This window comes from Trichinella spiralis (assembly GCF_000181795.1).
Source record: "Trichinella spiralis strain ISS 195 chromosome Unknown Scfld5, whole genome shotgun sequence".
In the NCBI taxonomy this organism is placed as follows: domain Eukaryota; kingdom Metazoa; phylum Nematoda; class Enoplea; order Trichinellida; family Trichinellidae; genus Trichinella; species Trichinella spiralis.
In genome coordinates, this window is record NW_003526944.1 from 4056064 (window position 1) to 4081732 (window position 25669).

At 38.4% G+C, this 25669-nt stretch overlaps 8 protein-coding genes and 2 non-coding genes across 10 annotated transcripts; 3 read left to right on the forward strand and 7 right to left on the reverse strand.

Moving 5' to 3' along the window:
• Positions 1–211: 211 nt before the first annotated feature.
• Positions 212–828, forward strand: Tsp_08393 (hypothetical protein). Its single transcript, XM_003375352.1, has 3 exons — positions 212–394; positions 566–649; positions 772–828. The coding sequence occupies exons 1-3, from the start codon at positions 212–214 to the stop codon at positions 826–828; spliced, it is 324 nt and encodes a 107-aa protein (XP_003375400.1).
• A 206-nt stretch (positions 829–1034) lies between these two features.
• Tsp_08394 (conserved hypothetical protein) lies at positions 1035–2182 on the reverse strand. Its single transcript, XM_003375353.1, has 6 exons — positions 2086–2182; positions 1782–2026; positions 1576–1717; positions 1365–1514; positions 1226–1341; positions 1035–1046 (listed from the first exon to the last, which is right to left on the reverse strand). Exons 1-6 carry the CDS (start codon positions 2180–2182, stop codon positions 1035–1037), a joined length of 762 nt encoding a protein of 253 aa, XP_003375401.1.
• Positions 2183–3966: 1784 nt separating this feature from the next.
• On the reverse strand, positions 3967–5982 carry Tsp_08395 (hypothetical protein). Its single transcript, XM_003375354.1, has 4 exons — positions 5934–5982; positions 5266–5673; positions 5013–5207; positions 3967–4604 (listed from the first exon to the last, which is right to left on the reverse strand). Exons 1-4 carry the CDS (start codon positions 5980–5982, stop codon positions 3967–3969), a joined length of 1290 nt encoding a protein of 429 aa, XP_003375402.1.
• Positions 5983–7823: 1841 nt separating this feature from the next.
• On the reverse strand, positions 7824–9505 carry Tsp_08396 (hypothetical protein). The gene is made up of 7 exons (XM_003375355.1): positions 9427–9505; positions 9199–9359; positions 9100–9126; positions 8802–9018; positions 8547–8711; positions 8335–8497; positions 7824–8292 (listed from the first exon to the last, which is right to left on the reverse strand). The coding sequence occupies exons 1-7, from the start codon at positions 9503–9505 to the stop codon at positions 7824–7826; spliced, it is 1281 nt and encodes a 426-aa protein (XP_003375403.1).
• Positions 9506–10028: 523 nt separating this feature from the next.
• On the reverse strand, positions 10029–13093 carry Tsp_08397 (squash family serine protease inhibitor). The gene is made up of 12 exons (XM_003375356.1): positions 13027–13093; positions 12748–12960; positions 12547–12639; positions 12267–12440; positions 11885–12211; positions 11663–11824; positions 11428–11559; positions 11075–11239; positions 10845–11021; positions 10616–10771; positions 10309–10461; positions 10029–10198 (listed from the first exon to the last, which is right to left on the reverse strand). Exons 1-12 carry the CDS (start codon positions 13091–13093, stop codon positions 10029–10031), a joined length of 1989 nt encoding a protein of 662 aa, XP_003375404.1.
• A 992-nt stretch (positions 13094–14085) lies between these two features.
• On the forward strand, positions 14086–19246 carry Tsp_08398 (Lin-7 protein). Its single transcript, XM_003375357.1, has 9 exons — positions 14086–14365; positions 15656–15838; positions 15912–16244; positions 16319–16476; positions 16548–16677; positions 16922–17011; positions 17117–17155; positions 18610–18758; positions 18857–19246. The coding sequence occupies exons 1-9, from the start codon at positions 14086–14088 to the stop codon at positions 19244–19246; spliced, it is 1752 nt and encodes a 583-aa protein (XP_003375405.1).
• Tsp_08399 lies at positions 14810–14882 on the reverse strand. The gene has a single exon. It is a non-coding gene; the product is annotated as a tRNA-Thr (tRNA).
• On the reverse strand, positions 15361–15433 carry Tsp_08400. The gene has a single exon. It is a non-coding gene; the product is annotated as a tRNA-Thr (tRNA).
• Positions 19247–19461: 215 nt separating the features above from the next.
• Tsp_08401 (conserved hypothetical protein) lies at positions 19462–20846 on the reverse strand. The gene is made up of 3 exons (XM_003375358.1): positions 20799–20846; positions 19680–19754; positions 19462–19644 (listed from the first exon to the last, which is right to left on the reverse strand). The coding sequence occupies exons 1-3, from the start codon at positions 20844–20846 to the stop codon at positions 19462–19464; spliced, it is 306 nt and encodes a 101-aa protein (XP_003375406.1).
• A 257-nt stretch (positions 20847–21103) lies between these two features.
• On the forward strand, positions 21104–25581 carry Tsp_08402a (putative integrase core domain protein; the record flags this gene model as incomplete). The annotated part of the gene is made up of 4 exons (XM_003375359.1): positions 21104–21464; positions 21770–24748; positions 25315–25328; positions 25471–25581. Coding segments are annotated over exons 1-4 (3465 nt in total), but the record flags the coding sequence as incomplete, so codon positions are not given.
• Positions 25582–25669: the final 88 nt, after the last annotated feature.

Here is a 25669-nt window from a genome sequence, read left to right on the forward strand (position 1 = left end):
ATAATAATAAATGACAATGGACAACTGTGGAAAATTTTTATTATGAACAGCTTGGATTAAAGCGAATAGGAAACAATTATTTACATGATGTCGATATGTTTTTCCTTTTTGTCATATATATATACGGTAGTTCAGTAGCAATGTGATAGGCATTGTATTTTCGTTTTCGGGATGATAACTTTGTTATAAAACGGACACTTCGGGTAGGTGAATGGCACGCAGTCGTCGAAATTCAGCGCTTTGTGAATCTGAAATGGAAAATTTATCGTGCAACTTCGTGTGCAAAAAGAATTTCACGTCAATATTCTTGCCCATAAACGAAAACAATTCCCTCGCTTCGTTGGCTTTTATCGAAAACAGTTTGCGAGCTAAATTATTTTTTGAGCTAAGCTCAGTGAAAATTCTGCTGCTATTTTTCTGTGCTCCAATTAAATGAAGCTGAGAACTTTCAAATTACAAAGTTACAGTAAGATGAAATTACAGTATTTGAACTTGTTTGTCAAATTTGAAAGTTTGTACGTGGAATTAAGAAATTATGCATTAGTAATGTGTGTGATTTGTCAAGAATTGTTATCCGTCTTATGGCCACGTAACTGCCCTGTTGTCAAGCATTTTACAAATACGTCAGCATCATGAGTTGAACAATACGGTAAGTGAACGAAAATTTGTTTTGCATGTGGTATTTCGTGCACAATTTTGCTGTTTAATGCACAAACCAATATTTACAGTTTCAATGATAAAACAAATATTTTAATATGCATTGTTTGTCAGATATTTGGGTGGTTTGTTGAAAGAGAGGTATCCGCTTTGGGATGGGCTGCTTGGTAGCGGTTAGTGTGTATTGAAATTTATTTGAACAATTAAGGCAGCTATTTCTGCGTCGTAATTGTAAATAGAAACAGTGAACAGTTGAAAATGAACGTGAATAAATGTGAAAGAACAATTTTTTGTACGAAATGTTGCTGACGTATTGAATTTGAGGGTGATTTTAATATTAATTTTCATAATTTGCGATTATGGTAAACGAAAATTCATCATCCCTCAGACTGAAAAGATTTGTCTCTTTTTTCGAATGAAGTTCCTTTCACTGTGCCTAATTCACTAATAGGAATGTACGTTGTAGTGATGATAAGAAAGACAAATTGTATTTTCTTTCAAAATTGTGTATGTTTTTGTTTTTTAAATTTAAATTTACAAGAATTGAAAACAAAGCTTATACACTTACTTGTCGTCTGTAGCCAACTCGAAATTGACAACCAGGTTGTAACTGATTTTTGTCTGAATCGTACAATTTGATCACATCTTTGTTGGATATGCCCGAACAACCGCTCGAAATGCTATCTAAAAATTTAAAAAGAAAATACAACAACAATAAGAGTATGGTTGTCGAATGTGTGAAATTGGACAGATCGACTGAATTGTTGTACAACCTCTAGGACAGGAGCATTCCATACATCCGAAATCTTTCATCAGTGGTTTGCAGTTGCCAAAGCATCCCGGGGCAGCTTGGCAGTCTAATTGAAAATATTTTTAAAGTATTTTTTTGAGAAAAAAATCTACGTCACAATATATTACCATGTGCACAGACTGTGAAATTGACAAGCAAGATTTCATCATAAGTAAGCTGTGCGTCGAAACCTTGTAGCATGATCACGTTGATCGGTAGCTGTTCCGGAAGGTCGGTTTGTAATGGCGTGAGACGATCGGCTTGTAGATGCTAAATTGATCAAAAAAATTATTATTATTTTTTTTAAATCTCACAGTAGTAAGATATCGCTTACGAAAAATTCGCTGCTATTTCGAGTGACAAGTTTGTGTTGATTGTTGCTTGTGAATACCCGGACGGTGGGATTGACTCGAAATTGTAATACGGCACGTTTCAAGTCGACCGTTCGGTTGAAGCGTAAGCGTAGCATGCGCAGTGGACCTTCGACCACTTGTTCAATAATGGCTCCGTCTTCAAAATCGACAACACCTCGAGATTGTTGAAGATATTCCCCAGTTGTACTGTAACTTGCGCAATATTCTGAACAATGAAATTAACAAGCTGAAAAAAGCCAGGCAAAATGCAAATGTGAAATTTACCTTCAGTTTCTGAAAACGACTGGGCCAGAGCTGCGGTGGTGGTGATGGTTGTGATAAAGCATATAGTGGTCAACAGCAAAGTCACGCGATGATGCATTGCTTTTTCCATTTCTTTCGCACAGCTTGTATTGATTGATATGTTTGATATATATATATATTTTTTTGTTCTCTTATTCAGCTAAAATATTAATAATACAGCAATAAGATGCTGATTGATTTTGCAATGATACTGATCGCCTCTTACAACTGTTGTTGGAAGATGGAGATGTCTGCGGTGATGCGTGCGATTGAGATGGTCTCCAATTGTGATGAACGCTGAAGCAAGTGGAAGAAGAATATGATGCTGATGATTTGGTAAATTGGAATTGGTCAGCTTCTAGCATGACCTAAAGAGACGGGATGAGGTTAGTCGGTTAGCCGGCCGAACAAGGGCACGCGTGCACATCGCCCATACAGAGCCGGGTGGGCGTGTCCTGGAATTGCATTAATTCTGACTGTGCGGTTTGGGATGTTTTCACCGAAAAGGCCCAAAACGAAAAGATGAGTACCAGCGAATGTCAGGAACATCGTCGCCTCTAGCTAAGGTCGTTGAAAAAGCACACGTACAGCTTATTTCGGCTGTTCAATTTGGGACAACATTTTTGTTGTCATGTTTGCTTTTTGTTGTTTTGGAAAAAAATATTTTTCTCATTTGAATTTGTTTCACTTGTTTTTGTTGAATCGTGAGACAAGATGTTGACGCTGGTCGACGACGACCCGGTGAAATAGTTCTCAATTCAGATGATGATGATGATGATCCAGATCGAATTGTATTTTTTTGGAATTATTTTTTTTTCATTTGGTTCACGAAAAAAATGCATAAATACATATTTTGATGTTCATCAAAAATTATGCCAACGGCAACAGTTTATTTTATAATTCCCCCAAAGAAAGCAAACCAATTCTATAAGCGTGTATTTGAATTTTATTAATTTCAAAATCAAAAACAGCATTCAAAATGGGAAAAAAGGAGATTATTTATTATTAATATTTATTTATTCCTTTTAAATGATCTTTGTGAACAAATAATAAAAACAGAAGGAAGAAGATAATGATCATGGGCTAGTTGAAGCTTTGTTTCTCTGAGCTTAAATAATACATAGGTATAAAAAATTTTTGACGTTGCATTTGTTTCCAACGATTTATTATTATAGTTCCACTTGGATGTTGAATAAATTTATGTTTTCCGAACAATTAGCGTATTATAATTTTGATATATGTATGATGGTATTTGTGAAAATAATGATTCTCTGTACAAACGCTTTTGACTAATTTTTTTGTTTTTCTTGCAACATGTTGATGACAGTTTTGGGACGAAAAATTATCGTTGCGTAATATCAGATGCGAACAGTTAGTTGGCCTTTTGAACTGAAACTTAAATTGCAATTTATCATCTTTATTATTGGGCAATTATTATCAATAATTTTTTTCAACTTATATTCAAATTCAATTTGAAATTTCTGTGCACAGACGAAAGCTGATTTTCTCGAATGAATAATAATACCGTAAAAATACAATTATATTTTAAGCATTAATTTTCCACTGGAAATGTTTTTCACTTCAGAGAAATAATAATAATAATAATATGCATTTCACACGAAAAACTATAGCAGTAGCAAATTGTTCATTTCTTTCTTCATTTATCTGTAAATGTAGTGTATATTAAAATATGATTGACACATGTATATATATATTCAGTATTGCGAATTTATGAAAATTTATTTTGTAATATTAAAAATCAAGGTCGTCTGCATTTGAAAACATTCGTTTGCTCTCATTATTGTTTTTGTCTCTTAGATATCGTATCTTTTAACTTTTGTCCGTTATCTGAATATTTTTAAGTTAATTTGACACGTTTTCTTTTGTCTTATCTTTCTGTTTGGGATCTTTTTTAACATTCTTCTTATCTTTCAAATTTTTATCTGATTCATCATTGGCAACTTCTTCATCCTCTGTATTGTCATTTTCATTGACTGATTCTTTATCATCATCATCATCTATTTTTTTATTAACTTCTTCTTTTTCTTCCTTTGAAACTTCCCCTGATGATTTCTGATTGGTATCATTTTCAGATGACATGTGTCCGTATGCGTCATCATCACTTTTCTCAGCAGATTCGGATTTTTCTTCTTTATTCACAGAAATTTCACTTTCTTCTTTTTTACCATCTTTAGGCTCAGCATTTTCTGCACCTTCAGCTGTAGAATTTGATTTGATGTTATTCAGTTGCTCAGTTTGACTTTCTTCTCGTTTAACATTATCATGCTGTTCTTCATCTAAATTTGATGTGACTGGTGGATGGAGAAGCACATCTTCCACTCGCATCTCAGGATTTGTTTCCTCAAGTATTCCACCTAATTTTGCAGATTCTGGCTCATACGCATATACTGACTTTTCTGCAGGTTCTGTTTCTTCTGCTAGTTCTGGCTCTTCCACTGGTTCTTTCACTCGTTTCTCCTCTGCTGCTTGTGCTATTGTTTCTGTCTCTTCTTCAGCATCTTCTTCTGGTTGTTCTTCTTCCGCTGGTTCTTCTGCATTCTCTTCTTCTGGTTGAGCTTCTTCTTCTTCATTACCTTCTTCTGGTGGAGCTTCTTCTTCTGCATTTTCTTCTTCTGGTGGAGCTTCTTCTTCTTCTACGTTACCTTCTTCTGGATTTGTGTTTTCTGGTGCACTAGGTGATTCAGGTTCTACTTTTACTGGCTTTTTGTTGTACTCCTGCAACGCTTCTTGCATATCTATAAATTATAATTTAAGAATTTTTTTTGTAATAATTATTTTTAAAGAAAAACACGTCTGTGCATTAGTTTATAGTGTTTGTCTTATCTTGGTCATCAACTGTGTGCTTGATATCATTTGCTTTCTATTCAGTAATGAGATAAGTAATTTACTTGCTGTCCAACATCTTCCGTAGCGACAAATTTGATTCTTTCTGCATTGCCGGTCACTTGTGCAGCGTAGTGTTCCAGGGTAGGCAACAGTGCAAATACCATTGAGGCATATTTGTTGTGAAGTGCACTGTTTGCTTATTTTGCAAAATGAAGTTTTTCTTTTTTTTCTATCTACAACTTGCACATTAGGAGAATCTGAAAAGAATCGATTTACATGATGATGCATAATGTAACATAAGAGCAGAATAATAACCACCCGCTTGCCAGCATCGTCCATATCGGCATAGTCTAGATGGGCATTGTTGAGCAGATTGACAGCGTTGTTGTGTAGGGGTAGCAGAGTGGCATTTTTTGTTCACGCACATTTCCACGACTCCGCATTCTGTATGATAAGAGCACCGTTTTGATGGTTTTAATTTTGTTGAATTTTTGGTCGTTTTATTCTCTTCATCGTTGAACAAATCCAAAATTGGTTCTGCAATTTCTTCGATCACATTCTTCGATTTGGAACTTCTGGTCGTTACTTTCACCCTGTCAACTGAACGTTGCTTTTCTTTTACCAGTGTTGCAGTTCGGCTTGTGCAATGTGCACATTTGAGAACAGTTTTACTGTTTAGTATAATCTGTTTTGCTTCAACTGGCTTGGATACAACGTTTTCTCCTTTAGAAATTGTAAAATTATTTTAATGTTTGCATTTTTTTTCATTGATGAATATATTTTCAAATTGCGCGCGAATTTATTGTTGTACTGTTTGTATATGTTTTCGGACTTTGCTTTCTGCAATGCAGTGTTCAATTTCCTCGGTGAAGGTGTAGGCTAATTTTGCAAATCTGAACATAGTGTAATATCACCTGAACAAACAGCACAGTTTTCTGCATCATCTTGTCCAATTTTGCTCAATTAGTATTGAAAAACACAACCCATAAGCGAGCGAATAATAAAATATGTATTTAACGAGCTGGGCTTCATTTTGTGCAAGAAAAAATACTTGTTAATTATTAATTAATGTAGTAGTAGTAGTAGTTGTTGTTGTTGTGTTGAATAAATATAATGAAATGAGATAAGATCTGGTGAAAGATTAAGAAAAATGAACTTACGCTCTTTCCAACATCTGCCAAAAAGGCATCTCTGTTCAGCTTCGCAGTTTTTCGCATGCTTGCAACGACTTTGCGTTGGAACGGCCGGAACGCACTGCCTTCTGTAGCAAATTGTAAAATTTGAACAACTGTCGTGCGAGATGCAATAAATCTGGGGCGGAAGTTTTGCGTTGGTGTTGCTGTTGCTGTTCAATTGCGCTGCACTAGCGTCGCAAGCTAATGAAAATTAGTTCGTTCAATTAGCACAGATGAACAACAGTGTTTTATGAATCAAATATTTTTTTTCTGTTACATCTTTCATATGCAATTGTTGCTATTGCCAAAATACAATAAGTCCATCGGCTTAGATTGATTGTTGGAAATTTTTGGAACATGATTTTCTTTTTCAAATTATCTTCTCAATTTATAAGCTGTGTTGTGGGAAAGTATCATATCCTGGGAAAGCAAATTGCAGGAAGTGTGAATATTATTATTGTTCAATAATACAGCGTACCCGCACAAAAATGCACACAAATAATTATAATTAAATTTGAAAGATATTAGGAAAGTGAATATATATATATATATATATATATATATATATGTATATATTGATTTCAGATAATTTTCTTTTGTTTTTATTTAAATCAACGACAACAACAAAGTTTTGCAATAATAATTAATAGGTTCATTTGTGTTCTATTTCAAACATTTACATTGAAATTGAACTGAAATCTTATCTTACCTTGTTCAATATTGCTGAGATGAATGAATGAATAGGTTATGTTGAATTCGATTTGTGGCGATTTAATAGTAAAATAATGGTACAGTTTTCCTCATTTTTGTTCAATTATTTATGCAGTTTATTTAAATAAATTGTGTATGAAAAGATTTTTGTTTGCGTGGTTTTTCTGTTCAGATGATAATTTTCTGCTCTGATAATCGAAATCGTCATTATTACATTCTTTGCAATATTTGAATAGTGTCCGTGTGCTGGTGCGTATGTGTGTATGTGTTTACTTTCTGTATGACTCGTACAGTTTTAATTGCTTGTCAGAGAATGTAAGAAGGAGCAACATGCAGCAATTTTGTTTTCACGTTAATATTTATTTTTATAATTTTTCTTCTTTCAGGTTGGAAAGTTTAATTTAAAAATGAATTTTAAATAGAGTTGAAAATAAAAATTATTTATTATTAATCTTATATTATTTACTAAAATAATATATTATTGAATAGTTTTTAACAATGGAAAGATTTAGTTACAATTTAGGTTCATATGGGCGCTTTAATTTTGTTCAGTTTTTCACCCATATAATATGAAAGCACGTATACACAGATATTAATGCCAAATTTTGAATAATAATCATAAGTTGAAATTCTTTTTCCCATGTTGATTACATGTACTGCTTGTTTCTGTTTATTATGCAAATCATTCTTCTTGTATCGTCTTGGGTAATGTTTTGTGTACCCTTTTAACCACACCTATGATAAATTGTCAGTTATTAAAAATCTGTATAATCATGACAACGCGATGAATACATAAACATGTTTTCAAGAAAAATTTTGCTTCAATGAAAAATTAAGTGCATTAAGTGATTTAAAAACGAAAATATCGTTTTTGATTTTACTGAAATCTTTCTACATTTTTACAACTGAATAGTGCCATGAGAAGAACAGAAGGTTTTTAAAATTAAAAATTTCCTCTGTTAAACAGAATCGTTGTATTTTTGCAAATTACACGAGTGCAACTTTACCGTGAGCTAAAGTCCAGCATATGCCATGCTTGCATACTTGCTTTGGTGGGCAGTTGTTGTCGCTTTCACAGTTTTGGTTTGTTGGTGCTGCTATTTGGCATTTTCCTCTGTAGCAAATGAATTGATCTTTGCATTCTGCATGTCGTTTGCAATATTTCTCAAGGATATCTTCTTCTAGAATAGAAAAATCACTCGAAAACATTTTTTCACCTGAGTTTGACACACACACACACACACACACACCTTTGTTGTAAAGCTTCCAGCACATGTCGAATCGACATTTTTCTTCTCGTCTGCATTGATTCGACGATGCACAATCTCTGTGAGTTGGTATAGCTATGCGGCAGTAATCACTGACACAAAGTTCCAACTTTCCACATTCAGCATCCTTGTAGCATCGTTCTCCTGAAAGAGCACGTGAAAAATAGCATGAACACTGAGAACGGAAACTGAAAATATTTCATCTGTGAACCAATACCAACAGCTACTACATCCCAACAAATGCCATGCTTGCATCCTTCATCGTATTTGCAGTTTTTATCACTGTTGCATACTCGATTGGTTGGACTTCCAAGGCGACAAAAGCCGTCATGACAGATATGCTGATCAGGGCAAGTTTTGTGCGTTCTGCACGTTGACTCTTAAGAAAACTGACTCCAGTATTATGATTTGAAAAAGAAACATAAAATGCTTGCATTTTTACCAACATTGTCCACTCGCCAACAAATGCCATGCATACATCCTTCACTACGGTGGCATTCACGATCATTTTGACAGCGTCTGTCCGTTGGATAAGCTTGCTTGCATTTTCCATAAACGCACAACGATTGATTTTTGCATTCTGTGTGCTTTGTGCATTTTTTGATATCTGAAGAAGAAAAAAAACAATCCATTCTAATCTTTCATCATTTTTCAGTCATATCAATGATGCTGGATGGTATAATGGCACCAATTGTACCGGGGTAAATTATAACACGTCTGTGCATACCTTTATATTCTTTCCAGCATATTCCTTGTTTGCATGCTTCATTTCGTAAACATTGAAGATCTGTGTCACATTCAGTTTCTGTTGGTTGAGCTACGATGCATTTTTCATTAATGCATATAGATTGACCAGGGCAGTCGTGATGTTTCTTGCACGTTGTTGGCCCTAAATATTTCGCCACATTTTGGCACTATATATATATATTTTTTGGATTTTCAATTACACTTTGTAATGTCACAGAAACCGTATTGGCACGTCAGTGGCTTTATACAGTCAGAATTGCGTTTACATGGTGCGTCTGAAATAGGGAAAGAAAGAAAGAATATATGAAATGAAGTTAGAACAAAAAATGCACAATTTTACAGAATACTTTCCAACAGATTCCATAACGACAATTTTCATTCGTTCTGCACTCTTTTACAGTATCACATTGTCGATTTGTAGGTGCAGCTGGCATACAGTGTTTATTAGCGCACAGAGCTTGTCCTCCACATTCACTTGAAAGTTGGCATGCAAATCCGATGTTTGAAGCTGAGAAAAAGGAAAATTGACAGTTTCATTTATTCCATTTATTAATGAATCACTTTGAATCTCCTACATTTTGCCTGATAGTCGCAGTTGGTTAGCTGAGCTTTGTAAAGCCAGAAAAGCAGCGCCACTTGAAGCAGCGATGCCATCATCATTCCGAGACACGTTTTGCGTAGGTGAACAACTATGGCTGTGTATGTTTAGCAGATAAGTTCTGTGCTGGCAATAACATTTGTTGCTGAATGTCTCTTTGCAGTTGACGGTGTGTACAGTTCCGGTGACGTCAGTGCAAAGCGGTGCGATCTAAATCCTCTGTTTCCCCCTTGAGTAATTCGAACACGTTTCGGCTAAATCAAACAGTCGGCTGTTTGAATTTGCCTGCAAAATGTGCTCACTGACCTCAGAGAAAGCCTACCACCAGAACTCTGCGTGCTGATTACGATTTTATTTGACAAACGGACGACTTTGATTAATGCATTTTTGTAACATTTTGATTTCTTAATTTTTTGTGTTTCAATCGACACGTAAAGCGTGTAATTTTCACAAATGTATTTTGAATTGGGGTTGTAAAATTTAAAAATTGACAGCATGCATTTTTTTTCTTCTCCTCTTCGCACTCGTCGTTGAATGTGTGAACAAATTTATTTTCAAAAATGCAGATATTTTCGAAAATTAGGCACCGCCCGCATTGGTCCAACATATGCCATATTTGCAGCTGTCGCCTTTTGGACACTGACTGTCAGATGTGCAAGGGTTGCCAACAGGCTGGTGCAATATGCAGGCGTTTCGTTGGCAAACACTGTACGCGTCGCAGTCGGCATCACTTTTGCAAATGCTCAACGCTAGAATAACAATTTAATAGTTGATGAGGTAGAATTGAAATTTGTTGAAATTGAATTTAAATTTTCAAAAAATTCTTTTCAAAAATTTTTTCCCTTTTCAAATTTCCTACTTGCAACTTTCCAACACAGTTCTCCGTAGCACATTTCATTGGTTTTGCAATCGTTCTCGTTGAAGCATTCTTCACCGTTCGGTTCAGCCTGTCTGCAAGCACCATTATGGCATAGGTATTGTTCATCGCAGTCTTCATGTACGCGGCATTCACCTTTTGTCAAAATTTCATTCACACAATTTACGAATTGATTTGAAACGTGAAACAGTGCACAATTAGAATGAAGGGGATAATGAAAAAATTTTTTGAAAATGCTTGTCTCTTGATAAAATTCACTGCATAATGTGGAAAATTAGTTTTCCCTTACTCATGACATTCCAGCAGATTTCCAATTTACAATAATCACCCAATTCGCAGTGATCATCGTTGAGGCATTTCTTCTCGTACGGTTGAGCGAGTCGGCATTGTGACTTTTTGCATATGCTGTAATGATCGCAGTCGCTGTGCAGTTCACAGTTGGAATCTGAAGTTATTTTTTGTTGGAATTCAGTTCAGCTTAAAAAATGTCATTTTTTTGTTTCTACTGTGTATATCACCTGGAATTTCCCAGCAAAGACCCAATTTGCATCGATGAGTGCGAGGACAGTCGAGATCAGAATTGCACTCATCGTCTGACGGTTTGCCACTTTGACAAGTGCCTTTGTGACAGATCAACTGACCACTGCAGTCACTGTGCTTTCGACAAGAACTTTGCGGTCTGCCAGCATTGAAATCTGAAACATAATTTCAACTTCTGCTTGTGTAAGTTTTTACGCTTCTTGCTTACCAACCAATTTCCAGCAGATTGTGTCTCTGCAGCCTCCATCTGGACATTCACTGTCCTGAGAACAATCTTTTTCCGTGATGATCGCATCCAAGCACTCATTGTTCATGCAAAGCATACTGTCGTCACAGTCGTCATGCATTTTGCACAGGTTAGTTGAAGATGATCCTGTTGAATGTTCAACCAAAATAATATTTCATTTCTTTTCATTAATTTTATCCTTCTTGCGTCATTATATGTTATCATTATGCTTGTTATAATTTGAAATAGGTTTTCAACTAACTGCGGATTAAATTTTAAAAAAATATACAAAAGTACAAAAGAAAATAGGCTAACCGTCTGTGGGCACGCCTTACCTCTAGGTTTAACGCAAATTCCTTGCTTGCATATTTCGTCGTTACTGCATTCTGCTTTACTTAAGCACGCTTTGTTGGTCACTTCTCCTTCTACGCACTGGTTTTTCATGCATATTTCGAACCGATCGCATTCTTCATGATTGTTACAAAATTTACTGTTGGGATCTGTGTGAAAGAGGTTTTGTGTGTGTGCAAAATTTGACACTTATGTCAAACTTTTCATGATGAAAATTACCATTAACAATTTTCCAGCACTGACCATCTTTACAAGCTTGCTTGACTCCGCACTCTTTATCACCGGTGCATTTTTTACCGGTCAGTTCTGCTTGAACACAATTTCTGTTGATGCAGAGATTGTTCTGGCCACAGTCAGAGTGTCCATTACAACTGGATGTTCCTGAAATACGTTTCTGCTATCAGTGACGTTACAAATGAGCATGTGGTTCTATGGAAAAACCGATTAAAGTCCAGCATGAATTGTTTTTGCAATATTGGGTTGGCTTGCAGTTGATTTGCTGATCACATTGTTGATTCGTACGTACAGCATCGTGGCATACATCTTTATGGCAAACCATCGAAGTTGGGCATTCTGAATGTTGTTTGCAACGACTGGAACGCAGCTGCTTCCAGCAAATGCCATCGACGCATTCGTGCATCTCTTTGCATGTTTCTGTCGACACGCAACGCTTGTCGGTCGGTTCTCCTTCTTTGCAAACTCCGAGCAGGCAAATCCACTTTTTGGGACAATCATTGTATGTTTTGCAAACAAATTCATCTACAACATCTGGACCAATCAATAATTATTGTATAGCACAGCACATGCTCATGCAGATCTGTACCAGAGGAAGTTGAAGCTGCTTGCCAACAAAGACCATTGCGACATGCTTGATTTTTTTCGCACATGCTGTCCGCTTTGCAAAGGATGAACGTTGGCTGAGCATCGATGCACAAATTGTTTCTGCATATTGTTTGCGGAGGACAGTTGGCGGTTGTTTTGCATGTGTAGGATGTTTCTAAAATAGTAAAAAAATTGAAAAGAAAATTTCTCTTCACCTTTAAATTTGAATGAAACAATCATATTGTTTTGTTAAATAAATGTGTCTATTTGAGAATTCATACCTACTATTTTATACGTATGTATAGTAGGAATATCTTGCACATTTACAGTACGTACTGTTTGATTGAAAAGCATAAATGTGATAAGTTGATCTACTGAATTAACTGTTTGTGTGATTAATTAATCTGTTTAATGATTTTGCATTTTGATTGATTTGTTTTTTTTGTTAAATTTTTTGGTAAAAAAATGAGGAAATAATTTACTGTCCTCTTCCCAACATCGTTCCATGATGCAGCCTTGACCAGTGGGACATGCTTGGTCGTTGGTACAACGCTTTGATGTTGGTCTGGCGTCAACGCAAGCACGATCTGAGCATATTTCCTGACCAACGCAATCCGCGTGTCGAGTACAATAGCGTGGATGACGACTGCCTTTTGGTCGAGTGAACTGTTGTTGTTGTTGTTGACCAAAGTGGACTGCAAAACGAGAAAAAGATAATTCATTCACTGGATATAGTAAATTGGTTGATCTTAAATTATCACCTTGGGCAATTAGAAGTAGATGTAGTAGTAGAAGTGCCGAACGTGGATGCACAGTAAAGATGATCATCTGATTTGTAAATTTTGTTTTCATGATTTCAGAGATTCAAATGTGACATGATCCAATTTTCTTCAACTGCAAACAACGCCAACGACAACAATGACAATTGTCACAGCTAAATCAACAGTTGAAATGTGTTTGCTTGTACTGATCGGAAAGTGAAATCAGAGGATTCGCATCAGTTGTGTAACCCTGCACTTTTACACGCGTGTACCGTGTTTACATACTTGAAATTGGATCTATTTTTAGCTGCGCATATGCATGCAATTTTCACCATTTTTCAACTAGAACAGTGAAAAATTGCCAAACCAATTATAAAGTCTATACACACGCGCACTGTAGATTTACGTTAGAAGCATTTTAATTGTTTCTTTATATGAGGAAATGTGAATTTCAACTTTCACGAAATTTTGTTGTATTTTGCATCAATCCAAAAAATACATCAAGACAAGCACAGTAGTCCAGAATATATTTCGTTTATTTTGTAAATTCATGTAAACAATAATTTAAAACCTAAAAAACATGAATGTAATTTTAATTATATTGATTTTTGCATTTATTTTAATGTACTACTTTGTTTAAAGTTTAAAAGTTAAAAGAAACTTTAAACAATTGATAAAAATTGAATCGAAATGAAATGAAATTTCAAATCGAATACAAAGTAATTTATTTGTTTGTTATTTTAACAATTTATGGCCTGTAGGGCGATTCCTTCGACTGATCCTGTTCGAAGTAAGCTACCTGTATTAATTAATAATCACTCAAAGTCAGTGTAATTTATTTCCAATTGTTGAGCAGTTGGTTACATTTGTTTTTTATTCTAGTCTTTTTTTTTGCTTTATTTGAACATTGCTGTTCTTATCTTTAATTAATAATTTTAATTTAATATTGGGGCGTTTCGAAATTTTTTAGGACCTCTGACTGAATGTAGCGGATCCGATTTCCACTATGTTGCTTCAAACAAAGGAGTCGGCTATGCGTTGTCCGTCTCTTACAGAGACATGTTCATGCATGAAGTTCCTTACCATGATTTGATGGGATTTGTTGTACTGATTTGCCTGACTGCAATGTCAAGCGACAAGCCTAGATTTGTCAGACATGATAAAGTTCGAGAGGATGCAGATACGGTTGAGACTGTTGAATGGACTCAAATTGGTGGAAGTGGCAAAGCTTATTGGATTGAAAAATATTTTCGATCTAATAAAGTACCCAGAAAGTATGGCTGTGCTGTTTCCAGGAAAGAAATTCAGTGGTTTAACCTGAAAATCCAAGATGGAAATTGTAAGTTTTACTTTATTATTATTTTTTTTATTTAAAACATATTTTTGTCGTATAATTTTTACAATGGTATTGATAATTGTATAATTACTGATTAGAAATATGCATTCGTAGAGAAGAAATCCGCTTTTGAAAAATTTCTCAGCTGTTATTTTTTTTCATTAAAATCAGCTCGTATTAAAAATTATTTATTAAAATGTAACTGAACGGTACGATATGATAGCATTAAAATATTCATTATAGCCAGTAGAATAATTGTAAAATTGTAATGGTAATATTGTTGCATATCTGTTGCTATATTGTGTTATCAATCAATTGTATCAGCCTGTTATATATACCAGTAAGAATAGCATTGATCAGTAAAATAAATAAATTTTTAAACTGTTCAGACTGTTTTTGAAACAGTTTGAATGAGTTGAATTAAAGTTAAAAAGCTGGAATAGCGGTAGCCCCTGGAGAGAATTGAACTCTCGACCCCTGGTTTACAAGACCAGTGCTCTAACCACTGAGCTACAGAGGCCTTTGCTAAACGTAATCATTATTTCTTTATATGCAGTATACCTAAAGTTGTGCAGTGCAATACTTAAAGTTAATTTCACCTCATGAGCATTTCAGAGAAGAGTGTATGACTGAATAAGTAAAGCAGTATCATCGTTATTATTAGATTGAAGTTGTTATTCTTACTGAAAATTTTAATGCAGTCAATGAATTGTTTTATAGAAAAGGATGCCTGTGGAGGGAATTCAACTTTTGATTGCTGGTTTACCACTGAGTTGCAGAGGCTTTTTTGTTAAATTTAGCATATATGTTGTGCTAAGCATAAATCATTTCAAAACAACGAATTTCAAGGATAGAGCAATTCACCGTTTTACTATTACATATATTTATTTACTTATTATTTATTATAAAAGAAATGCAAAGTTATTAGTGAAATTGTAGGAACTAGGATGAAGACAATTCTCAGCAAAGTAAAATTTTTTTAGCATGTGAAAAACTGTAGCCCCTGGAGAGAATTGAACTCTCGACCCCTGGTTTACAAGACCAGTGCTCTAACCACTGAGCTACAGAGGCACGTGGTTTGATACTTCTAGATTATTCTATTTCTGAAGACTGAATTATCAATTATTATTTTGCATATACTTAAAATTATATTAATTACACAAATAGTATAAAACAAAAAAGTTAAATAAATTATAACAACAGAGCTGTAAGTATGATAAAACAAAATGTAATAAATTCATGCAAGTAATCAGCATAGGATAGAATAATGAAATGCTAAATAAAAATTTTCAGGTCACGATGAAAGATTTTACAATTCTTCTCTACAAAAGTGTCAAATGGACGAATATTGCATAGGAAGGAAAAGAAATTTCTTTTGCGAAAAATTTGCCACGTATAAAGAGAATTGCAATTCTGTCGGCGTATTTTTTCGTCATACATGTGAACTGATGTCTCAGTCTTGTGCAGAGACTTGCGGTTATTATTTTTTTTTAATTGAACGTTTTTGACATGCGAAAAAAGTGTACAATTTATGCAAAAATAATTTCAGGTTCAGCGGTGCTGATTACTGAATTTCAAAACGTCGGAAATTCATTTCCACTGGGTTCATTTGTTCAGTGGTCAATTGATGACAATATACGATTTAGCTTTTTCGCAAAAACTAAAGGCAAGAATCCAGTCTATTCATCGGTATCTTGTTTCAGCGATTCAATAAGTAGAAGTCGTCGGCTGTTTGATAATGAAGTTCATATTTATGAAAATGTAAAAGACGTTGAAACTTACATGGACGCTATACACGAAGCTTGTTTGAACAGCGAGATTTTTCGCATCACTGTGCACAATGGTCAAGGTGAAAATTATTTCCTCTACGGAGTTCCTTTTAGTGAGTTTTTTTTTCAAATTGAATTTGAATTTTCAAATTCATTTCATTATTCAATAAGAAAACAAATATTTCAGCTTATCAGGTTGCATTTGATCCAAGCGAAGAGTTTATTCAGGAAGTCATGGATGCCACAACTCCGATAAAGCAAGTCAAATGCAAAACAAATTTTAAATTCAAAACTGCTCTTTTCACTGTAAGAGCATGGTGGAGCTTCGATGTTTCTGGTGTTAGTGTGAGTAGCAGAGCCTTTTCTTGGCTTCGAGCACCAACGTATTGGCCTTTTTTACATTCATTTTTATTCAGCTTGAAACCGATACCCTCGACGGTGATAAGCATGAGTCCGGATATTATCGGTGCAATGTTGAAGTGACTTTCCAGGCATCTTTTCCAAGAAAAACGATAAGCACTTTGAAGCAGAAATCGTACTTTTTATGTAAATGAAATGTAAAAAATGAAAAATTAATTAAAATTAATTTTTGATGTTGTTAGATTTAAAAGGGGAGAAAAATCAAATGTTAGAACCAAAGAAACCTGCTCATTTCAAAAGATACCGAAAAATTAAAGGAGGCGTGGAAGCAATTTTAGATAAATTGATGGAAAATTGTAATAGTTGATAATTTTTTTACTGATCAAAAGTTCAACAACAATAATTTAAATAAAATAATGCAATACTTTAGTATCGCTGATTTACACGATCGCCGCCTGTATTGCCGGCGCGATACTGCTGAGCATCATGTATGTATGCGTTAGCCCGAAGCATCGTCCAAGTAAGATAAGTTGTAGTTTTTGAATTTTAGTTTTCTTGTGCTTATTTGTTTAAAATTTGTACTGTAATTTTTATGAAAAGCTTAAATTAATTCGATGTTTTGCAGCTTCGAAAATAAAATTATCCGAGAAAAATAAAAGAAGACGTGAGTTGTTTTAGTGTTTGTTGAAATTTGAACATGTTCAAATTCTGAACTGGTATTACATTGTAGACACTAAAAGAAAGAGAAGACGATCGAAATCAAGTAGTAAAAGGAGCAGGCATCGTTCGAAAAAGTCTACATCAAGGAAACGTAAAAAGAGGAAGAAAAGGTCGAGCAAAAAGAAAGAGAAAACGGATAAGCATGTAGAAGGTGGAAAACAGGAAAAAGGTAAAGGAGATGAAAAGCATAAAGTTCGAAAAAAAGAAGAAAAAAGCAAGAGTAAGACAAAGCAGGAAGCTGGGAAGAAGGATGTTAAGAAGAAAAGAAGGAGTAAAACGAAGGGGAAACCTGGGAAGAAGGACGCTAAAAAGGAAAGCAAGGGTAAAACAAAGGAGAAACCTGGGAAGAAGGATGCTAAAAAGGAAAGCAAAGGTAAAGCAAAAGAGAAACATGAGAAGAAGGGTGCTAAAAAGGAAAGCAAAAGTAAAGGAAAGGAGAAACATGTGAAGAAGGATGCTAAAAAGAAGGATAAACGAAAAGAAAGTCCTCCTAGACATGAATCTAAATCTGCCGACAAAAACAAGCATAAGCATAAAGAGAAATCGAGCCCTAAGAAACCAGGAAAAGAACAACTGAAAAATAAACAACCAAGCAAAAAACGAAAAGATGAAAAAAAAGAAAAACGCAAAAGCAAAAGTGCGTAGAAAAAAGAAGCGTTGATTTGAAGCAGAGAAATTGCTGATTGCTAATCTTAAATTCATTAAAATCTTACAGAAAGTTCTACTGTAATGCTTTGAAATGTCCCGTTATTTTATGACAAATCTGTTTGTAAAAAAGCTTTTAAATCACTAAATAAATACGAAATTTTCAAATGAAATAGTGGCGTATAAAATTCAGAAAATTTTCATTATTTTATCAACGTATTTAAATGTTTTTTCATTATTTTGATGTACACATTATTTTTGACAAAATACTTCCTGCATTTCTTTTTCATACTGTATTGTTTGTTTCGTTTCGTAGGTGTTTGTCGTTATGGGTGAAAATCTGAATTTAGAAAGAGGTAGGTGTTTTTCGCCTTTTTAATTGCAATTATTGTTTTAATTAAATGAAATTTTGACCCTATTTCTATTGATATTATCTATAAATTACTTCCATGCACAGAGATCAGATGTTGGAAAAGTTGGAATATTTTTTTGCGCTTAATCTGCCTCTGTTTCATCAGTTTCAGTCAGTTAAATTAGGTTTTACATTTTTCAGTTTTAAATCGGTTTTGTTTTTAATTTATTTTGAATTTGAAATTTTTAAATATTTCCAATTGTTGTTTGTGATATGATTCAATTTTGTAATACAACACTAATTTAGATGTTGCCCGTGCTGTTGAACTTTTGGATTATTTGCAGAAAAGTAAAGTTCATTTAGTGATTAAATTGTTTTATGACAATTTTTCCTGTGTTAAGGCGGTGAAGTAACGTCTCCAAAATTAGTTACTCTGCAACAAATACTGAAGAGTGATTTCTTTAACTGCGTTCGTGAAGTGTATGAACATATCTACGGTACAATCGATGTTCAAGGTACACAAGAAACGAAAGCAGTCGCTACTGCCAAAGTAAGATATGATTTAGTGCACTTAATTGTAAAAAAGCATGCTTGTTGTATAATTTGTTTCATTAATTAAGCAATAGTATTTTATTGTGGGAATTTTAGGCAACAATAGCTGCGTTTGCTGCTGCGGAAGGCCATGCTCATCCTCGAATAATTGAACTTGCGAAGACAGAGGAAGGCCTGGGATTTAATGTTATGGGTGGAAAAGAACAGAATAGTCCTATTTACATTAGTCGAATCATTCCTGGTGGTGTAGCAGATAGAAAGAGTGGTTTACGCCGTGGTGATCAGCTAATCAACATCAATGGAGTGAATGTGGAAGGTGAATCGCACGAAAAAGCAGTAGAACTTCTTAAAAACGCCACAGGAACTGTGAAACTTATTGTACGTTACACGCCGAAACTTCTCGAAGAAATGGAACGTCGTTTTGAGCAGCAGCGTTTGGCTGCAGTTACTAGAAAGCCTCAAATTCACTCGCCAACTTTATCTTGAATCTTATCTTATATTATTGTACTTGCAGTTCATGTGTCTTTTCTTTTCATTTTAATTCTAATCATTTTCATTTAGATCATTTTGTATGATTTCCAAGTTGTTTTCGTCTGTTGATTTGTTTTTTTTATCATACGAAATAGCTTAATCATCTATTAATAATTAAATAAATGTGTTGATGTGCCGGAATTTCCACAAACTCTGCTTGAATTTCTCTGCTATCTCTGTGTATGTGTTGTTCTCTTTAAGTCTTTATGAGAGATTTCGACGTTAATTAGTAGCCGTAGAGTGACGATCTGTTGTTTTCCAATATTGCCACCATTTTCAAATGCACCATGCTTAAATAAAAAGTGCGTTGAAGAATCAAACTTGTGGTGAACTGTTGCTACAAGGCAAACAAACTGCAACGATTACGCGTAAAAATTTGCATGATAACGAGCGTACGGTGTGCAGTGACTGAACGAAGAGTTTTCACTGGAAATACGGATGAGCATTCAGCAAATGTTGTTGTCTTTTATTTTAAATTTATTTTTCGAAAAAAGTACGATTTAGAACAACTCAGAAAATCAATGACGATTTCCAATGATAAGAAGATGCTTATTTTGGTTGGTATGTCGCATTTTTTTGGTTTGATTATTATCCTTTTTAGTTTTGTTCACAACAAGTATTTATTATGATTTGTGCTCTTGAACGTGTAGCTATGTTGTCATTAGTTTATGTTGGCTCCGTGAGAAACAAACTGAAACTCATCGTTATTTATTCCCAACATAGGAAAGATATCTGAAACATGCGACAGAAAATAGCACAAACTAGTGTTGAGCACTGAAGAGTGAATTAAGGAAAAATAGAATTGAAGGTCTTGTTCTCTATAAATTAAATTTTCTAAGTGCAACATTCCAGAAAAATATACAGGCAACAAGTGAACAGCCTAAATAAGAGATAACTGAGCAAAGAGGTATTAAATAAACTTGTCTATCTGGACATTTCTGAAATTTCATAAATTTCCGGTTATCAAAATTAATTTCAATAAAAAATGAATTCATTCATTCGATCAATCATACTTATCGATATTTTGGAATTACAAGGAATTAGCAAAAAATATTTCATCTATTCATTCATTATTACCTGCTTTCGGTTTATTTTTACTGTACATGTGAAAACATATGCAACTATATTGTATGCACTGCATTACTGATGTAGCACAGAATCAGAATACAGGTGAATTACGAAAATGAAAAACATAACCGCTTACTGATTTTATTTAGCACTCTGATTTGATTTTCCTCAATCTAAATAAAACAGAAACATTTCTTCAACAGTTCAAACATTCAAGGAAACAATACTTTAAAGACTGATGTTACATGAGGTTGGTTCAGTTGAAGTTCGAGTACTATTTACAGTTAAGTTTCAAAGTTCAGTGCTAACGCTAGATTTATTTGAAGTTTTGGATATCACCTCACATAGTTATCTGAAAAATTTCAATGGTGCAAATACTATACAAATATTTGTATAAATACAATCTAAATTTTTATGTAGTATTTCAAAACTACTAAACTATTTGTGTTGTGATGGCCGTTTTGGGGATGACGCAAGAATGCGTCATGGCGACGTCACCGGAGCGCTAGAACTTGAGTGTCAGCGATCCACCGTAGGAGGAAGTGTTGGTGTGCGCGTGACCCCGGATTGGTCGGGTGTGAATCGATCGGCTTTGTATTGCGTGTGCGCGTGTTGTATTCTGTCGATAGTGTTATTGTTTGCGAATATTAGTCTTGAACGGGTAAAACGTTTCCCGGAAACTTGGCACCAAACTTTGATTTTGTTCTCGCCGAGCATTAAAATTAATTACAAGCTATCGCGGCCATGGGTAGCGGAAATGGGGTTGACAAGTCGCTTGACTTGCGGTTGATCCCTGAGTTCGACGGATCGCCCCAGCAATCAGTGGTGGAGTGGCTGGAGAAGCTGGAGCTGGTGTGCAAGCTCCGTGACATCAGTGATGTAGCCAGTGTGATCCCGCTACGTCTGACGGGCGGTGCATTCGCCGTGTACCTGCAGCTGAACGCCAAGGAAAGGTCAAGCGTAGACAAGGTCAAGGAAGCGTTGCTGGCCGCCTTTGCGGCTGACCCATTCGTGGCCTACGACCAGTTCGTCTCGAGAAAGCTGGGTCCCGACGAATCGCCTGATGTATTCCTGGCGGAGCTGAAAAGACTAGCGACGTTGTTTGGTGGGGTTTCCGAGAAGGCCCTGGCGTGCGCCTTCGTCGCCGGCCTGCCAGAGAACGTCCGCCAGCTGCTCAGGGCGGGATCGCGAATGGAGGATCTCGGGCTGAGCCAGATCCTTACCCGCGCCCGAGCCATAATCACCGATGAACGACCCGTGGACGCGCCGAACGCGTGCTTGAGTGCCCGGGGGCCCGGAGTGCGGAGTCCGACGGTGCCGACCGGACAAAGGTGCTTCGAGTGCGGCGGACCGAACCATTTCGCCAGAGATTGTCTGGCCCGACGACAGGGCGGCGACCCGGGTACGCAGAACCCGCTGACTCGCAACCGACGTGGACGCCGCCGGGGCGTCGCCAGCGCCGCTTCCCATCAGGGAAACGAGCTCGGGACAGAGGCATCAGCGCCAGCCTTTTGTCCCCGCGACCACTGACCGAGGCGCTGCCCGCCGTCTATATGAACGTCGGCGGCGTACGACGCCGCGTGCTGGTGGACACGGGGTGCTCAGTGTGTGTGGCCCATGCCTCGTGTTGCCGAAGCTGGCGAAAAGAGGACGTCGCCATCACCACGATGTGTGGTCGGGCAATGGGGTGCGAGGGCACCGGCGTCGTGCAGCTAAAGCCCCGTGGGAGAGGTCCAATTGAGGTTGAAGTGATAGTGGTCCGATCGAAGCCGCTCGGCTACGACCTCATACTCGGCATGAACGGCATAGCGGCGCTCGGCGGCGTGACGGTCACCGGCAGACGATGCGTGCAGTTTGGACTGGACGACCCGGGAGTCTGCGCAGCCGCCGAAGCCGGGATCAGTATCCGTGAAAAAGATTTCACAGCGACATACTGTCCCTCCACGCGCTCATGGACCGCCGCGTGGAAATGGTCAGACGCCGGGGAGCCCGGCGTCCTGCGAAATACAGTGGAAGAGTACCCGCCGGCGAACGTTGCACGTGGCGCGTATGAAGACGAGCTCAGGAAGTGGATCAAAGACGGGTGGCTCGTGCCGTACGACGAGAGCAAACACGGCCCTCCCAAAGGGTTGCTGCCACTGATGGCAGTGATCCAGCGAAACAAGAAGAAGGTCAGGCCCGTGATGGACTTCCGGGAGCTGAACGCCCACATTGAGAGCCACACTGCCGACGCGGACGTGTGCAGCCAAAAGCTACGCGAGTGGCGCAGACAGGGGGTCAACGTGGCCCTGATCGACCTGAAAAAGGCCTACCTGCAGATCCGCATCGACAAATCCCTGTGGCCATATCAGACGGTGGTCTTCAAAGGCAAGCGTTACTGCCTGACCCGACTGGGATTCGGCCTGAATGTCGCACCATTGGTGATGAAAGCCGTGCTGAACTGCGTGCTCTCCCGGGATCCGGATGTCAGGAAAGGAACCTCGGCGTACATCGACGACATCCTGGTGAACGAAAGCGTCGTCGCTGTGGACCGCGTGAAGCGACACCTGGCGCACTATGGACTGACGTGCAAAACCCACGAGCGTGCCGCTGACGGAGCCCGCCTCCTTGGACTGAAGGTCTGGGGGGAGCGAGGGAAGCTGATGTGGAGGCGAGACAACGACGTGGGCGAGGTGCCAGACGTGTTGACCCGTCGCTCTGTGTTTTCGTACTGCGGAAAGCTGGTTAGCCACTTCCCGGTTTGCGGATGGCTGAGGATAGCGGCGGCGTACATCAAAAGAAAGGCCAACGACGCCACAACGAGCTGGGATGAGGTGATCGACGGAGACGAGCTGAGAGAGCTGATCCAGGAGACCGCGTTGGCGGTGAAGAAGCGTGACCCTGCGCGCGGGAGATGGGATGTTTCGGCGGAGGAAGCCAAAATTTGGGTAGACGCCAGCTCGCTGGCGATCGGCGTAGCGCTGGAAGTCGGCGGCTCGATCGTGGAAGACGCGGCGTGGCTGCGCCCGGATGACGCCCAACACATAAACATGGCTGAGCTGGATGCCGTCATCAAAGGCCTCAATCTGGCCCTTAGCTGGCAGATGAGGAGGATTCGACTGATGACAGACTCCGCGACGGTGCATCGATGGGTGTCAGACGGCCTCTCCGGAAAAGCCAGGCTGAAGACGAAAGCGTCAGGTGAGATGTTGATCCGAAGAAGGGTGGGCATGATTCTATCGCTGGTGGAGGAGTTTGGATTAGAGCTGGAAGTCGACCTGGTGAAGTCCGCGTGCAACAAGGCAGACGAATTAACCCGCGTGCCGCGGCGTTGGCTGAAGCCACCCGCAGCTGGACCGGCGCTCGTCTGTGCAGCGACCGCGGATCAGGGCGTGGAGCGAATGATCGCGGATGTCCATCATGCCATGGGCCACCCGGGAATAAGACGAACGCTGTACTTCGCGAGGCGGACGGATCCGACAGTATCCAAGCGCCAGGTGCGACAGGTGATCAGCGGCTGCGAGCCATGCAAGTCGCTGGATCCGGCGCCTGGAAAGTGGAAACGAGGAAGTCTCGAGGTTGCGGAGGTATGGCAAAGGGTTGGAATGGACGTCACCCATGTCAGAGGCCGACCGTACCTGACCCTCATCGACTGCGGACCGTCGCGGTTTGCTGTCTGGCGACGCTTGAGAGTTCAGTGCAGTGCGAACGTCACTGAGCAGCTGGAGGCGGTGTTCTACGAACGGGGGGCCCCGGAAGAGTTGCTGACGGACAACGACACCGCTTTCCGAGGAAGAATCTTTACGGAGTTCGTCGCCCGGTGGGGAGTTCGAGTGCGGTACCGATGTGCCTACGCGCCGTCCGGCAATGGCATAGCGGAGAGATGCCATCGAAGCGTGAAGGTCATCGCTGCGAGAAAGAATTGCTCGGTGGAAGAGGCGGTGTACTTGTATAACGTTACGCCACGAGACGGCCGCAACCCGTGGACAGCCCCGGCCAACGTCGTGCATGCATACGCCGTTAGGGTGCGGGGTGTGGACCGGGCAACAGAAGAACCTGAAGAAAAGAACGGACGGTTCGCTGTCGGCGACTCGGTATGGGTGAGGCCGCCCGGAGCCAGATGTGACACCCGACACCAGAAAGGCACCGTGACTGGCGTTGTCTCTGACCAGGCAGTGGAGGTCGACGGGATGCCGCGACACGTCAGAGACCTTCGGCGCAGAACGCCGTCCGTGAGCGCTGCAAGCGACTTCTCTGAGCAGACCGCCGGCGAAGAAGAAGAGATGATCATCCACCTTCGCCCGCGAGACGCCGCGGATGTGGATCAGTCTGCGGAACCAGCACCGGAGCCCGCCTCTGCCGGACCCAGGCGCTCGACGAGAATTCGCAAGCCCACCGCGCGCCTGTGTTGTGATTAGGATATCAGGGGGGAGTGTGTTGTGATGGCCGTTTTGGGGATGACGCAAGAATGCGTCATGGCGACGTCACCGGAGCGCTAGAACTTGAGTGTCAGCGATCCACCGTAGGAGGAAGTGTTGGTGTGCGCGTGACCCCGGATTGGTCGGGTGTGAATCGATCGGCTTTGTATTGCGTGTGCGCGTGTTGTATTCTGTCGATAGTGTTATTGTTTGCGAATATTAGTCTTGAACGGGTAAAACGTTTCCCGGAAACTTGGCACCAAACTTTGATTTTGTTCTCGCCGAGCATTAAAATTAATTACAAATTGCAGCAATTAATTTGAATAGTTTCACTTATATTTTATTTCTAAATGATTCACTGATTAAAAAAATAGAAAGTATAAAAAATAAATAATAATTCTACTTCGGAAGAGATATTATACTTTTTAGGTTCATTTTCACCTGTTTTTTATTCACATTTATATAATACAGTACATATATTTATTTGAACTTGCATATTATTAATTGGATGCGTGCATTCTGTTGCGAACACCTGGAAATATTAACTGATTTTTTCAGCCGCTTTGAGTGAAGTAAGTTTTTATCAATATAAGTTGTTAAATCACGAAATGTAATCCTTAAATTGCGCAGTTTCAAAGTTCAGTCATTGTGATAATAATGATTTTTTGTCAATAATAACTTTAAAGCATTGAAAATTTCCTTTAAATATTACAGTTTCATCATAAATGCTTATGTGATTGTGTTGATTTCTGTTTCAGAATGCCGTTTAAAGCAATTTGTGTAATTCGTGGTGAAAATGTTACTGGTACTGTGACCTTCAAACAGGTAATTTTTTCTCAGTTTATAATTTGATATATCTTGGTTTTCTGAATGCAGAACACGGAAGATGATAAAACATTCATCACTGGAGAAA

What these genes read in the sequence shown, in the direction of transcription:
- Tsp_08395 (XM_003375354.1), bottom strand. Translation starts at nt 5,982, where the DNA reads ATGAAGCCCAGCTCGTTAAATACATATTTTATTATTCGCTCGCTTATG. An exon ending in ACGATGCTGGCAAGCGGGTG is followed by an intron (nt 5,208 to 5,265) that starts GTTATTATTCTG and finishes GATTCTTTTCAG; the next exon opens with ATTCTCCTAATGTGCAAGTT. An exon ending in CGGAAGATGTTGGACAGCAA is followed by an intron (nt 4,605 to 5,012) that starts GTAAATTACTTA and finishes AAGAAGAGACAG; the next exon opens with AAACAATAGCACAAGCAGCA.
- Tsp_08394 (XM_003375353.1), bottom strand. Translation starts at nt 2,182, where the DNA reads ATGCATCATCGCGTGACTTTGCTGTTGACCACTATATGCTTTATCACA. An exon ending in GTCGTTTTCAGAAACTGAAG is followed by an intron (nt 2,027 to 2,085) that starts GTAAATTTCACA and finishes TTCATTGTTCAG; the next exon opens with AATATTGCGCAAGTTACAGT. An exon ending in GAAATAGCAGCGAATTTTTC is followed by an intron (nt 1,718 to 1,781) that starts GTAAGCGATATC and finishes TGATCAATTTAG; the next exon opens with CATCTACAAGCCGATCGTCT.
- Tsp_08397 (XM_003375356.1), bottom strand. Translation starts at nt 13,093, where the DNA reads ATGATCATCTTTACTGTGCATCCACGTTCGGCACTTCTACTACTACAT. An exon ending in TCTACTTCTAATTGCCCAAG is followed by an intron (nt 12,961 to 13,026) that starts GTGATAATTTAA and finishes CTCGTTTTGCAG; the next exon opens with TCCACTTTGGTCAACAACAA. An exon ending in ACTGTGTTGGAAAGTTGCAA is followed by an intron (nt 10,199 to 10,308) that starts GTAGGAAATTTG and finishes TTGTTATTCTAG; the next exon opens with CGTTGAGCATTTGCAAAAGT.
- Tsp_08398 (XM_003375357.1), top strand. Translation starts at nt 14,086, where the DNA reads ATGTTCATGCATGAAGTTCCTTACCATGATTTGATGGGATTTGTTGTA. An exon ending in GAAAATCCAAGATGGAAATT is followed by an intron (nt 14,366 to 15,655) that starts GTAAGTTTTACT and finishes AAAAATTTTCAG; the next exon opens with GTCACGATGAAAGATTTTAC. An exon ending in TCGATGTTTCTGGTGTTAGT is followed by an intron (nt 16,477 to 16,547) that starts GTGAGTAGCAGA and finishes ATTTTTATTCAG; the next exon opens with CTTGAAACCGATACCCTCGA.
- Tsp_08393 (XM_003375352.1), top strand. Translation starts at nt 212, where the DNA reads ATGGCACGCAGTCGTCGAAATTCAGCGCTTTGTGAATCTGAAATGGAA. An exon ending in TATTTTTTGAGCTAAGCTCA is followed by an intron (nt 395 to 565) that starts GTGAAAATTCTG and finishes TGATTTGTCAAG; the next exon opens with AATTGTTATCCGTCTTATGG. An exon ending in ATCATGAGTTGAACAATACG is followed by an intron (nt 650 to 771) that starts GTAAGTGAACGA and finishes ATTGTTTGTCAG; the next exon opens with ATATTTGGGTGGTTTGTTGA.
- Tsp_08401 (XM_003375358.1), bottom strand. Translation starts at nt 20,846, where the DNA reads ATGACGCATTCTTGCGTCATCCCCAAAACGGCCATCACAACACAAATA. An exon ending in CGGCCATCACAACACAAATA is followed by an intron (nt 19,755 to 20,798) that starts GTTTAGTAGTTT and finishes TTAAAATAAAAG; the next exon opens with ACAACAACATTTGCTGAATG. An exon ending in TCACTGCACACCGTACGCTC is followed by an intron (nt 19,645 to 19,679) that starts GTTATCATGCAA and finishes TAATCGTTGCAG; the next exon opens with TTTGTTTGCCTTGTAGCAAC.
- Tsp_08396 (XM_003375355.1), bottom strand. Translation starts at nt 9,505, where the DNA reads ATGGCATCGCTGCTTCAAGTGGCGCTGCTTTTCTGGCTTTACAAAGCT. An exon ending in GTTATGGAATCTGTTGGAAA is followed by an intron (nt 9,127 to 9,198) that starts GTATTCTGTAAA and finishes TCCCTATTTCAG; the next exon opens with ACGCACCATGTAAACGCAAT. An exon ending in AGCATGGCATTTGTTGGGAT is followed by an intron (nt 8,293 to 8,334) that starts GTAGTAGCTGTT and finishes AAATATTTTCAG; the next exon opens with TTTCCGTTCTCAGTGTTCAT.